General features: G+C 40.6%; 1 protein-coding gene across 3 annotated transcripts in view; it reads right to left on the bottom strand.

Moving 5' to 3' along the window:
* Positions 1-14,154, bottom strand: part of DAAM2 (dishevelled associated activator of morphogenesis 2) — a 123,970-nt gene that overhangs the window by 30,418 nt on the left and 79,398 nt on the right. For 2 of the 3 annotated variants that reach the window (XM_009996802.1, XM_009996803.1), the window contains exons 14-15: positions 7,937-8,044; positions 1,171-1,277 (exon numbers count right to left, since the gene is read on the bottom strand). In XM_009996802.1, coding sequence (XP_009995104.1) covers positions 1,171-1,277; positions 7,937-8,044 — 215 coding nt within the window. Of the gene's footprint in view, positions 1-1,170; positions 1,278-2,662; positions 2,693-7,936; positions 8,045-14,154 lie in introns of all 3 variants that reach the window. The other variant, XM_009996801.1, reaches the window with a different exon arrangement.

Below are 14,154 nucleotides of genomic sequence, written 5' to 3'. Positions count from 1 at the left end.
CCAGACACCTATACACATTATGTTACCACCTCTAGGAAATGTTCCATGTGCTTACATGAGTTAATCTGAACCCCAGACACGCTTTAGCAGGTCTGTCAAACAGCATGAAAATCCTGTTGCCCCTATGCTTCCCCACCCCTTTGCCCCAGCCTGCAGTCAACTGCCAACACCCACAAAGACATGCGTTGGCAACTGCTGCAGAGAGAGAAATGTAAGCCTTCCCTCATTGCTGGTTTGGATGCAGGGGGGTCCTGCTGACATGCAGGCTAATGCCACATAAGTAGCATAATGAGAGCCTCCATGGGTTTCACTAAGCAATGGAAAGAACTCACTCCAGTCCTGGTGGTCCGGCTGCAACTTTGCTTTTAACTGTTAGTTTGCTAGAGTGGACAAGTAATCACATCCATACGAACCCACATTTCCTACTGATCAGTGAAACAATTTTGTCAATGCTGCCACAGCTTTCTCAGGAATTGTCTCCAGGTGTGCTGTCCCTCCTCTTGCAGGAAAGGCAGCTTTCTCAGGTGGATCAGTGTCTGCACAAATTTGATGTTTAGTGACAGACATCCAGCCCGTACTCATTGGTAGAAAGACATGAAAAGCACATGCCTTTCTTATGTCACAGCACTTGAAGGCATCAGAGTCATTGCAGGAGCATGCAAAGGCAACTGGCTTTCAAAACCTCATTTACAAATAGAAGACTATTCTTGAATATCTCTTTTTACATTTACCACTCTTCTCACCGAGAGTCAAATATGACAAAGATGAACACCACTCTCTGCTCTGCTGAATTCCCGGAAGATTTAAGAGCAACACTTAGAAAAAACAACATACAGAACAGAAAAAATTACATACACAGGGCATGGGGGACACATTGCCTACAGTGAAGTGAGCTGCTATTGATGAGTATTCTGCTGATAAGCTTTAGATACATCTTGGTGTTTGTCTATCTGTTTAACACATAAAACGTGTGTGTACATGTTTATTAAGTGAACTAACACTTCAGAGAGATGTGCTTTTATGATACCACAAAAGAGGTTTCTCAGAAGCTCTTCAGGTATTAGACAACAGGTCTAGTTGAGAAAAGAGACATGCCCGTTTAATTCCATCCCCTCTTGCTTCAGTGTTAACCACAGGATACTGTAGTGAGCTAAAGCTTAGCACACTTACTTGGAAAGGAGAATGACACAATTCTGGGCTCTCCGGCCGTCAATCACAGAGAGCTCTTTCACCTTTCGTGTGGAGAGGTAAAGGTCTTCTGTTGAACCCATCTCTTTCTGCATATAATTCAAAAGGAGTGGGGAAACAATCAGTATCATGTTTCTCACCCAAGACTGACAGACTTAGAGTGTAATGAACAAAACCCATCCCAGTCTGGGAAAATCCACCCACATGGTGAGAAAAGGAAACAGGAAGGGCAGAAAACATGTAGGTAGAGCCTGTATTAGCAGACAAAGAGAAGTCATCCATTACCACCTATAAGGTGATTTTTGATTCTTAATACTGGACATGATTTGGACCTATTGGACTCACTCTACCAACAGTTATTATTATGTTATTGTGCAAAACTGGCATTACAGGGAAATCAAGGACATTATGGTAATGCTCACTGGTGTCAAAGCGTATCCTTCAGCAGATGCCACCTGCAGGGATTACACTTATTTCTCAAAAGGCTGCAGCTTAATCAGGAAAAATCCTTCCATCATCTCTTAAGGCTGCCACTGGAACAGCCCAATCCATATAATATGAGAGTTGCAAACAGTACAGCAAGATGGCGTTTGTCTTACTAAATATATCTTACTAAGTGGTCAACATCTACATCTGAACTAGCCTCTCCTTTTAAAACTAATTAATACATTTCATCATATAGAAAACACCCTTTTTCAAAGTTCTCTGCATATTCCCATTGCCAGACTTATGACCTGGAAAAAACATGGAAAATCTTTGTCCAAAATCTTTGTCATAGCACACAGAGAGAAACTAGTTGCAAACCCATCTGACCATCCAGAAGTCTCTCTGTGTCCTTGTCCTGCCTAGACACCAGAGCCACAAGATTCGTTTCACTTTCAGAGACTGGATTTCTGTAGTTACTCTGAGTATCTTTTAACACCATTTCTTAAAGGGGCATAGAGGCAATGATAAAAGGAGATAATCCTGGATAATATCTCTCATGTTACCAACAGGGAAGGGGGAATTGGAAACAGTACATTTTTATTTTCCCAGTTAACTGCTGCTGGAACCTCTTCAAAAATGCCTTTCCATGATAACCATGTGGTCATGCCTTGAGATTTTGAGATTTACCAGGATAATCTAGCTTTGAATGCACTCATCAAATTAGCAATGACTTCTTACTTGGGACATAACAGCAAGCATGCTGAGTCAGAGCAAAAAGTTCATCTACCCCAGCATCCTGTCCCTAAGAGCGGTCAATAGTGGGCACACAAGGAAAGGTGTTAAGATAATGGTAAGCATACTTTGCAGAGTGCTTTGCAGAATTCACTCCCAGGACTCAAAGTTCTGCAGCTCAGGGCTTACTTAATATCAGCATGACTAATCCACTCCAAGAGATTTTGACGCCCAAATATCTCAGCGTTAAATGTGAATCACAGCTTCATACTGCTGGTTGCCATTTGAGCTCTTGGTACAATCAGCTACAATGAACCGGTCTTGCTCCTGGATATACAAAGAATTCCTACCACCATATCCAAAGGTGCTGCAGTGAGCTACCATCAATACTAAATGGCATTTATAAGCAGGTACAATGTGGCCAGCTGAAGACATGCACACAATAGTTCTGCTGGATGAGCCCAAAGTGTCTAGCTTGTCAGAAAAAAATGTTCAATGTTACTTGATACATCAAACAGTATTTAAAAAAAAAAAAAAAAAAGGAAAAACTAGGCATTGGACAAGTTGATTATATCTGAGACAATAGCTAACAATAGCAAGAAGCACTGGCACCCCCAGTATAACCTGGCATTTAGAGATGTCAATTTTGTCCTGATTTTTCTGTTTGTGGGGAGGAAGAGAGGGAAATGGAGAGATAGGCAGCTGTTTAAGGTAAGAAAAGTACTTGGTGGTTTGTGCTCTTGGTTTAAAGCTTCACCCTTCCTCACTAGCTAATGTTTTCAGACAAGCACACCTGGTTAGTGTTAACCAGCACCCATCCCAAGGAAAAATCCAAATTGTTTCAGAGTTTGTTTGTGGGGGTGGGAGTTCATAGGGCTTCCCCTAAAGCCATGCAGCAGGGATTAGGATAATAGTCTCCAGCCCATTTCCAATTCCCTAGTCTGCAAGGTTCACCACAGGTGAATAACTTCAACTATTCAGACGAGGCCCACTCTTTGGTCACAGGAGTGGGCTAGACTCATCTAAAAATATATTCTCTTCAACCCTTGTTGAGGAGAGAGATATTTATAGATACTTGTAGCTGCGTGTAAGCAAAAGCAGATGAAGCTTCAGGTTTTACTGAAGCCAGATTGCAAATTTAGCTGAAGGAAAACAGATTGCATATGAACTATCTGCATTTTCTTAGACACAGGAAAACAGGAGCAAGGGGGCAGTAGTGACCCACTTTTGTGAGACAGGCCAAGCACACAAAGCAAAAATAGTTGGAGCTGTTGGCAACCTAACAAGATCCTTGAGTTTTATCCCATCATTCTTTACCAGCTTCCCTTCTGAAATAACTTTATGTTATGTGCTTCAAAGACTATTTCGGATTTGAGAATTTAATTGCAAATTAAAAAATCTATTGAAATCTTGGTGCTGGGATGACTAGACATGTGAAATGTGTTCATCATATTGGTGCCCTGTTTCAAATACAATTTAATTAAGGTTAGGTACAAACTCATGGTCTGGCACCATAGAATCATAGAATCATAGAATCTTAGGGGTTGGAAGGGACCTCGAGAGATCATCTAGTCCAACCCCCCTGCCAGAGCAGGGTCACCTAGAGTACATCACACAGGAACTCATCCAGGTGGGTTTTGAATGTCTCCAGTGAGGGAGACTCCACAACCTCCCTGGGCAGTCTGTTCCAGTGCTCTGTCACTCTCACAGTAAAAAAATTTTTTCGGATATTCACCTTGAACCTCCTATGCTCCAATTTACACTCATTACCCCTTGTCCTGTCACTGGTCATCACTGAGAAAAGCCTAACTCCATCCCCCTGACACTCACCCCTTACATATTTGTAAACATTGATGAGGTCACCCCTCAGTCTCCTTTTCTCCAAGCTAAAGAGACCCAGCTCCCTCAGCCTTTCCTCATAAGGCAGATGTTCCACTCCCTTAATCATCTTTGTAGCTCTGCGCTGGACTCTTTCAAGCAGTTCCCTGTCAATAGCACCATAGCAGCACCCTATGTTCCAGTAATTATCAATACTTCAGTAAACTGTTTCTACCATACTGACTTGTTTCATGGTGCACACTGCCATGATGGAAGCCCACAAATGGCCCAGAGCCATGTATTAGCCTCACCCAGGGGTAGAGGTCCTAACCAGGCTTTGCAAATACAATTCCCTCAGCACTCCTGGTGAGGACTACTTTCTTCTGAATGCACCAGAGACACTTGTGATGATATCTGAACAACCCTCTTCGAAGAGCATTGATCTTCCAAAGAGTGTTGCCAGGAATTTTGCTTAAGGTGATGAATAAATTGAGAGATTGTCAAATTGGAAGACATGTAATACCAACTCTGGTATCACTGCTTCATCTCAATACCATGTCATACAGTAGAGAGACTATTAGTTTGGTCAAGGAAGAGTTCATGTTCAAATCTACTTTTTTCCTGATCTTTTTTCACAGGATCATCAAGAAGAAGACTACAGATTCAGACACCAGCAGAAACCAGAGTGAGGTTATAGCTAAGTGACAGAACATGAACTACTTCCTATCACAGAGCTAATATAACTAGAGGATTTTTTTGAACCAGCCCTGCCACCCAGAAGCAGAGGTGCAAGGGCATATGAAAGAGTAGCATGAGCTGGGCCATGATCCCATAACAGCATGGTGCAGGACTTCACCTTCCCACAAACTGCAAGAGGATCAGAAGGGAAAGAATGATACTCACCTGCTTACAGGAGGAGGGGTTAGTTAGCAGATCCTATGCAGGCAGCAGCCACAAATAAGGAAGAAGGAAACATGCCAAAAATTAGTCAAAGAGAAAGAGATCAAGTTTAACAAGGCAGCTGAATTTAGACACACAGTGTTTTCCAAGAGAATAAAATGCTTAGCAAGTAATAGTGGCCCAGATGGTTCAAAGGTATTTCAGCATTTCTTTGCATATTTTAAATCAGCAGATGTTGGGAAACTAAGTGTTGCAGGTCTTTTCTGAAAAGCATAAATTCAGTCTCCAAAGCATAGATCCCTTAGGTCTTGAAACATTAAGTAGGATAATGCTTAAATACCTTCACAAATCTATTCTGGAGCCTTACTGAAAGAACTGCCAAGGTTGAAATTTGAGGGTCAGTTCTCCTCTCCTGATGCACAGGCACAAGTTGCAGTTATTAGCAATAACTTGTTTCAATGGCACTTTATACCCTTTTACAACTTATAGCCAAGTATTATGAAAGCAGTCTGTAGCCACCAGAAAAGCCTTACAGCACTACTGGGTGACAGACATCAACTGTTTCACAACATATTCCATAATCCAGGAAAACACCCAATACACTGAATCAAAAGGTCAACATTACACATTAAGATTGGAGCAAGGTTGAAAGACTAGTGTAAGAATCATTGGTCAAGCATTCTGCTTTCCCTCATAGCCACCAAAAATGTAAAACTGGGCTTAAGAGAGGAGAAGAGACGCTATGTCATTAAAAAAAAAATAAATAAAAAAAAATTAAGAAGAAAGAAAAGCTGTTTTAATTTAAATGACACTGAAAAAAAATATGAAGACCATATTGTATAACAGCAAAGAAAGAACTGCCTTTATCTGTATTCATTCAGCATTTCAAATGCAACAGAGCAGGGCTTTGCATTGGCATTTTTCTTTACAGACATTTGGATGAAATTTGAAAGTCACAAACCCAGGGTAAACACACACTTGGCCAGAGTGGATTATTTCCCAAAATAAAAGAGGAGAAAAGATTAAGTGTGAATCAACTGGAAACTTCTCATAAGATTTTGATTCAAAAGAAATGTTGGTTGCCTGGTCTTTTAAAGAAAAGAAAAAAAAAAAAAAAAAAGGAAAAAAAAATAAAAGAAGAAGGAAACAAAGGGAAAAAAAAGAAAATTTGTGAAGACTTGTTGATTGGAATCCAGTTCACAATGGAGTGAGTATGGATGAAAAAGAAAGTATCACATAAAGCAATAACAATAAAATATGTGGGGGAAACCCAACAAAACCCTCAACACAAGCTGGAAGGGCAGCAATGCACCTAACTCCACGAAAATATGAGTATCCCATATAAGTGATACATATAAGTATCTGGAGCCACTGTCATAAAATGTGTTTAATGAGGATGGAAGAGAATTGTTCCGAGACCCGTGGAGGTCACTCTGAGATGATGGCTCCATTCCAGTGGGCAGGGGTAAGGGCCAGGTTAGTTTACAGTTGAGTAGGCCAGGCTCCTTTTCAGTGGTTGGTGACACAGCCATAAATATTATTATTCTAATTGAGAGTTGGCAGAACAGGACAGCTTTGGCTTTGGATTTTGCAGCCTAAAGGAAGTGAGGCTTTGCAAGGTCATTTCTAGTGGGGCAGCTGCAATTTTTGCACCTTAAGCATTGGAATGGTACCTGGATGTTGCAATGGCTACTCGTGCACAGATGACAGTCTGGATACTTACAAGATAATTAGAAGCCCACCACCAAAAACTAAACTGTTGGCATGGGGTCTAAATCCAAACTTGGAACAGCACTGAAGTTTCATATGCCTTTCTTCCCTTTATGAACTAATTAATTTTTTTTCAAGGAATGGGATTCAGAGAAAGAGAAAGGGGCTCACTGAAACAGCAACAGCTATTTGCAGGAGCAGAATTAGAAATGATATCTTATCATACAATGGGTAACATTAAGTTAAGAAATTAGCAGAGTTATCCATTATGTTTATTGGGTTAGACAGAAAAATGAGAGAGAGAATGGAAGAGATGGAAAACTCTGAAGACGAGTAGTTTATTTGTTAACTTTAAGGTACTGAATAAGTTAATTAAAATAACAATGAAGTAATCATAATCACTGTAAGGCTTAATTATAAAGACTGCTTATGGCGATCACGTCTGTGTCTTTTTCTAAAACTCCAGAGCAATGATCCAATTCTACAGAGTACAGAAGATTGAATTTCTCCAAACATACTCCAAAAGCAAAGGAAAGCTGGGGGAGTTCAGGGAGTGCAAGTACAAACCCCCTCTTGCTAAATCTCATTCAGCACAGATAGATTGAAGGTGACTTGCTTTCCAAGAAAAAGAGGAGGAGGGAAAAAGACATTCTAATAAATGGCTGCTTTAAAGTATGCTGTTTGTGTTATAATCTGTAATTCAGACAGTTTCTGTCACATAGCCAGTTGGGTCAGTTGGCTATTTAAGAAAAAACAGACAAAGAGAATGACAGCTAATTCAGTCACCTTGCTTTGTATTCAGGCAGCTACAGACTTTTTCTCTGGATGAATGGGAGAAATAGAAAGATGGATATCAAGCACGAATATAAGGAGTTTAGGAGCTTTTGGAAGTCCGTGGCTGCTGAGATCAAACTGAGCATTACCTGCTGGGAGCTACTGTCTCTGAGACCTGCCCATTAGTATGAAGCATGTTGATAACAAAAAGCTATAATCTGCCCCATATTTCTTCTCCACTTCTTTTGGTCTTGTGATTTTTTGAACAGTGGCAGAGCAGCAAATGATGCAGCCTGACTGCGGGTGGATAAGGACCTAGATCACTGTCGGTGTTCTTTCCTCCTCCAGAAATTCCAGGAAGACAAGGTGTGGAAGAGTTTAGTCCTACCTGGTGTCTTTGATATGCAGAGAACATCTTTTCAAAATCTTCTAGATCCAGCACCTTGAATGCCTTTAAATCATCAATCTCATTCCAGATTGTACCATGGATCCTCTCCTGAAAGAAAAGGGCGTATTTTAATGAGAGAGTAAAGGCTTTTAGCTAAGAACATCCCAATCCCATTTGGACAGATCATTCTCTCCTGCTCCCTGCTCTTATCTTAGAGGGTAGACTTTGTTTCAAGAGTCAAAGAAGAAAAAAGTGATGTGTTTTTTATATATATATTTGTTATTATTATTTTTTTTTAAACATACTGAGTATTTTGTATTTTTTATTACAGCAGGCCTCTGATGAAAGGGCACATTCCAAGACTAGCAGACCACATCTCAAGCAATAGCCATGATCCCACAGAACGTTTGCTTTCAAGAGTGGCCATCTAGCTAACACAATGACTGTGGTCATGCTGAAAGCAGTGTTGCCATCATGAGGAAAAAGCTTAGGAAGGGCACTGGTGCATGACAAACCCCAGACACATTTTCCCTTTTGCAGATTTTGCCAGGTTCTGTTGAAACCCCAAAGGGTGGGTGGTTTTCATTCTGCCTGTCTGTAAAAGTAGTTTCAGATTTTATTTTATTTTATTTTACTTTTAAAGCTCTGAGTCTTGGAAGTCTAATTGTTTCCTGTTACATGATGTCCCCTGTCTACATGAGTTCTTTGTTTACACAGATAGACACAAGCTCTGAAAGAGCATCTATACCAACTGGAAATGTTCACAACCTGTTTGATGCATTGTCCTGAATGCCAGGGAATTCTAGCTCTCTGGCAGATGACCAGCATGGAGGGAGACAGGCACAAACTCTTCCAACTTTGCTGTCCACCAACCCTGAACCAAATTAGCTCCTGTGGTATAGGAATTAGCTAATTAGCAGTTGTCCTAAACTAGGAGAAAGCCTTGAGGTCTCCTGCTTACTTTCTCAGGACAGATGTCCTTGCTGGCAAAGAAGGCACAAAGATTGAACTACCTCCTTCTTCCTACTGACTGTTAAGGTATATGTTGTGCGGGACAAGGTTTGGGCAATTACCAATTCCGAAACGGAAACTTGCTCTTTGCACCTGACAATACTGTCTTTCAGTCAATTTACTTAATGAAGTGTACATTTATTGTACTTTATTAACTGGAAAAATAAGGAAGGTGTTGATTGAAAGAAAAAGGAAATGGACAGAAGGGATTGTAAAGAGACCCAAGCAAACCCCAGGAGATGAAGAACCAGCAGAACACTGATGCAGAGAAAGCCAGGAACAGCAAGCAATAGCAATGAAACCCTCACACAGGCTCCAGCTCTGAAATACCTGACTTGTACCTACACAGCAAAGTGCATTAACACTTCATTATCAGAACTAATTAGGAACAGGCTCTACTTCCCATTCACATTCATCAAAGGAATGAGAGAAATGTGCTAAGCCACAAGGCTCAAGGAGCAAGGAAAAACACCTAATGGGAGGATGAAATGAGGAGGAAATAAAAGTGTGAAGGGTTCTGGAGGAAATTCCTGGTAGGATATACACTGTGGAGTAAAATGAACACCCTCCCTCCAGAGGCAGCCTTTGAGTGCCTGAGGGCAAGGGGTGCTGTCTGCTGTGCTGCAATTTACAGTGAGAACAGATTCTCGATGGGAGCAGCATCCATCCCTGAATGGCTTATCAATATCTTTGTATTATTCCTCGCAATCAGTGTGGCTCTTCTTTCCATAGTATAAAAACATCATGACTGTAACCTAACAAATGAGTTTGGAAGGCTCATCTCAGCCAGAAAAACAAGAGACAAATTTAATTTTCATTTTACTCTATCCCTGGATAGGGGTATTTCAATTGTAGCCAGAAGCATCCAGACAGTGTTCATTCTCATTCAATTTCCAGGCTGGCTTTATAAACCTTGAATTATAAATTCTGAGGAATATATTTGAACAGCAGAGCAGTTCTCTGAGTTTGTCACTGTTTCAAATTGTCCCCTCATACATTGAAATGGAAGAATATTTCTTGACAGGAGCCAGTGGACATGACTTCAAAAGCAGTCCTTAGAGCCCTGAGGATGCCAAAAAGCTATAATACACTGTGTTTGGCAGAAGGCTGGATGTGACTTGGGAGACAGCTACTCATGAGAGTCTTGCCCATCTACCTTTTCAGCTTCAGAACTCTCATGGAAGTGAAGTTTCCCCACAAATGGCAAGAACTGTGAAAACATGCAACAGAATGAGCTGGTCCAAATGATTTGCAGAGGTGCCAGAATGGGGAGTTCTGAGAATCACAAAAGGATTGTGAGAGTAGTTCTCCTCCATACTTTCCCAGAAAAACAAGCTAAGGAAGTGAAAATTATTCTCATTTCAATTCAGATTCATTTTAAGACTCAGGATAACTCTGGTCCTGTACAGGATGGTTTGTGTGCTACTTGTAGCAGAAAGACAAATTCCAAACCAGCACCCACTGCAATGATGTGCACAAACGGAACTTTCACACAAGGAACAGGACTGTAGTGCTTAAAAACAAAATTGGCTAATCCAGTCAAATTAAAAATGAGGCAGCATAGGTATAAACACTCTTTGTTACAAAAATCACTTACAATGGGGCTGTCCTTTCTATTTCTACTGTAAGCTCTGCCCTTGAAAACTTTCATGTTGCTGCCAGATAATTTCCTACACTGAGCTCTTGCTACTTGGTTATGGATTAACTGGCTGATAGTTCCTTGTCATCAGCCAGAAAGACTGAGCATTCTAAGAGAAACAGACTTGCATAATGTGGTTGCTATGACAAATGATTCCCTCAGCACCATAAAAAATATTTATAGTGACTAAATAACAATTTAAACATAAAATACATTCTTTACTCCTTCTTTCCTTCTTCTTAAGAAAAAAGAGAAGGAAGGAAAAGGAAGGAGGGAAGGAAGGAGGGAAGGAAGGAGGGAAGGAAGGAAGGAAGGAAGGAAGGAAGGAAGGAAGGAAGGAAGGAAGGAAGGAAGGCAGGAAGGCAGGAAGGCAGGAAGGCAGGAAGGCAGGGAGGCAGGAAGGAAGGAAGGAAGGAAGGAAGGAAGGAAGGAAGGAAGGAAGGAAGGAAGGAAGGAAGGAAGGAAGGAAGGAAGGAAGGAAGGAAGGAAGGAAGGAAGGAATAGAAAAGAGAGAGAGGAAAAAAAAGAAAAAAGAAAAAAAGAAAAAAAAAAAGAAATGAGAAAGAGAGGTTACCCAATCTGCAAGATGCTTTTCTCCCCATACTTAATTTATTAATTAATTTTACAAGTCTTTCAAGATCTGAGGTTCCTCTGCTTTGTGAAGCCTTGGTTTTCCTTTCACATTTCCCAGTGTCCTTTAGCAAAAACGGTAGTACATGCTAGGTAATGAAACAGTATTATAACAAGTATTGACAAGGCATTTGCTTCATCAGGCTGAGTTTTTAGTATGTTGCATTTAAGAATTTGTTCAATGTAGATGCTGCAGTTAAATCTTTTCATCTTTGTAGTGAAGCCAAATTTGCTGAGAGACCTACCAAGATTAGAGAATGACAGTGCTTCATGGAACTACAAATCATATCAAGCTGTCTTCTGCTACATCAAACATGTGCTTTTATTTACCCTGAAGATAGATAGATAAATAAAAGATACCTCTGCAAGTCACCAAAGTCCATCATTGCCTTAATAACCTCACAGCTTGAGTGAAAACTTACAGTAATTCAGGAAACTCTTTCATTTGTCCTGCAGGTCCAGAGAAACCATAGAAACTGAGTATCCTGTGAATAGTGGAGCAGGCAATCCTGCTTATTAGTTGGTAAATATTTGCAAAAAAATAACTATCGAAAAGTGAAGCAAGAAAGTTTTAATTCATAAGTCCATTATGAATCTGAAAAAAGTTTATGAACAGTGCATTATTTAAATTTCTCTCTTGAGATCAGATCCTCTGCTCAGTGTAGGAAAAATCCACTTTGAGCTAACATCGTATTTCTGGCATGTTTGTTAATTGAGACAGATGTTTTATCTCACTGTAGGACTAGGCACCACCAAGGCTGTTGTGAGTAGCTTCACACTGAGATTTTGTAGAAATCTTCCCATTAATTTTCAATATCTGGCAGCAGTCCTGCATAATTTTTTGCCATGATCTTCAGGCTGCTTTTAGGAAGAAAGTTCCAGAAAGCTGAATCAACAATAACATTACAGAAACACTTTCTTTTTAAAAATAGTGTCACAATTAACATTTTCTGTTTATGTGGTTTTTTTCTTGGTGGTGGTTTTTTGTGATTTTTTAAAATTATTTTTTTTAATCCTATGTGGTATGTAGAACAAATACCTTTCTTCTGAGACAATTCACCCAGGTCTATTTAGGGCTGGCTAAAGAAAACCCCTTTCAGATCACTGACTGGAGTCATTACCAGCCTGACTCTTAATGGGAATTTGCTTCTCTGGCCATGAGATATAAAGCAGCACAGTTGCTCTATCATTTACTCTGATAACTTCAAATCTTTATCTTTCCATTTATGAAAGGGGTAATGATATTAATTCATACTTCCAGTGTGCTTGAAACTAGTCCACCATTTGGATCAACCATAAATATCTGGTCCCTGTTTGACCTTGGGTGTTGTGTAAAACTCAGAGTGGGAGAGCAAACTCCACTTCTGTCCAGAAACAAAGAAAGGAAACTTTCCAGGACATTACAGCGGTTACACTGCAATATCTTTTTCTTAAAAAACAGATCCTTGGCACCAGCACCACTGTAGTGTTGTATGAATGGAATTCACAGACGAAGCTACAGTGCTGTATGAATGGAGCTGTGGTGTGGAAGGGCTTAGCCAGAACTCAGCCCATCCATGCATCTAAATGGATTTGCCACTGATCATCAGCTCACAATCAAAGCTGGTAGAAAATTTTTAATTCTCAAAGGAAATTAGTGGGTTGTTGGAGTTTCCTTGTTAGAAGCACAAATACTTTCCAGTCAAACCTTTTTTCATGGTGCCCATGGGAACTGTGGACAATCTGTTACTGTCAACTGCTAAGAGTTTGAATATATTTGATCATTCCCCTAACACCCAACAGCACAGTCCTTTCCTTCCAAAGACAGTATGTTGGGAAAAAAAGGTGTCGTATGAATTGCCCTGGAGAACAGCCTTGATTCCACTACTGAGAAAATGTACCGTGGACAAATCCCTCTTGGACAGCCCCATCCACACTCCTCTAGAGCTCTCACCCCCTTGAGGCAGGATGCATGGACAGAAATGGGTTTGGCTCTCATGTAAGCTGCCTCAGTCCTGGCATCATCTCCACTTATGAAAGATTAAGAGAGAGATTATGTACCAACTGTTTTGAGAAGGACAATCTAAACAGTATGCAGAGATACCCAAGAGCTGAATAACATATTTGACCTGGCTGCAGCCCTGAGTTTGTGCACAGCTCTGTTTCCAACACTGTGTCACCACACCTCACTGTGTTGCATGGGTGTAGACATGCCTGTGCTCTTTGCTAACTGGAAAGGTCTTTCAAAAGAAACCCAAAACATATACATGGTGTCAGATGTATTTTTCCTCAAAATGTTTTTGTGGGGAAAACTTGTATTCATGTGAACTGGAAGCTAAACACTGCCGTGAACCACAACAATACTATGCTCTCTTCCTGGCTTTAGTCTCTAATGCTGAAAAACTTGGAAGATATACTGCTCCCAGCCAGTGTGCTTGTTGTGAGTTTTCATTCAGTCAGTCATGTATGGCTACTTTGACAGTTCAGAACACCACAGAAGTGCCACAGTGGTAACAAAAGGCAAGATTAAGTCATCAGACCTAGCTGTGACTTTACATTCATATCCATATGAACAGAGAGGAAGTATCTGGTGCTGAAGCAGGGAATCTAGAATAACTGATGAAGATGGCCAAAAAAACCCACCTCTTGCACCAGTCAGTGGAATAAAATCATTCGATAACAAAGTGCACCCCAATCAACAAGGCAAGGCACCTGTGTCTGCACCAGAACCTCTGCAGTTTTGCAGAGACCTTACTCAGTCAGAACACTAACACTGGCAAACACACCAAAATTAAGCCCCCACCCTTCTAATGCCCCTTTTCCCGGTTATTCTGCCTTCCTCAAAATAGCATCATTTACTTCACCTAACCACCCAGGTCTTCAATTTTATTAGCACAGCTGCCTTCACTGCCTAACCAGAGGGCAGGATAAGCCTATGGTTACTGTACACTAAACAGAA

Source organism: Chaetura pelagica, unplaced genomic scaffold, assembly GCF_000747805.2.
Source record: "Chaetura pelagica isolate M959 unplaced genomic scaffold, ChaPel_1.0 scaffold14, whole genome shotgun sequence".
NCBI lineage: Eukaryota > Metazoa > Chordata > Aves > Apodiformes > Apodidae > Chaetura > Chaetura pelagica.
This window is presented reverse-complemented; position numbering and strand designations above follow the sequence as displayed.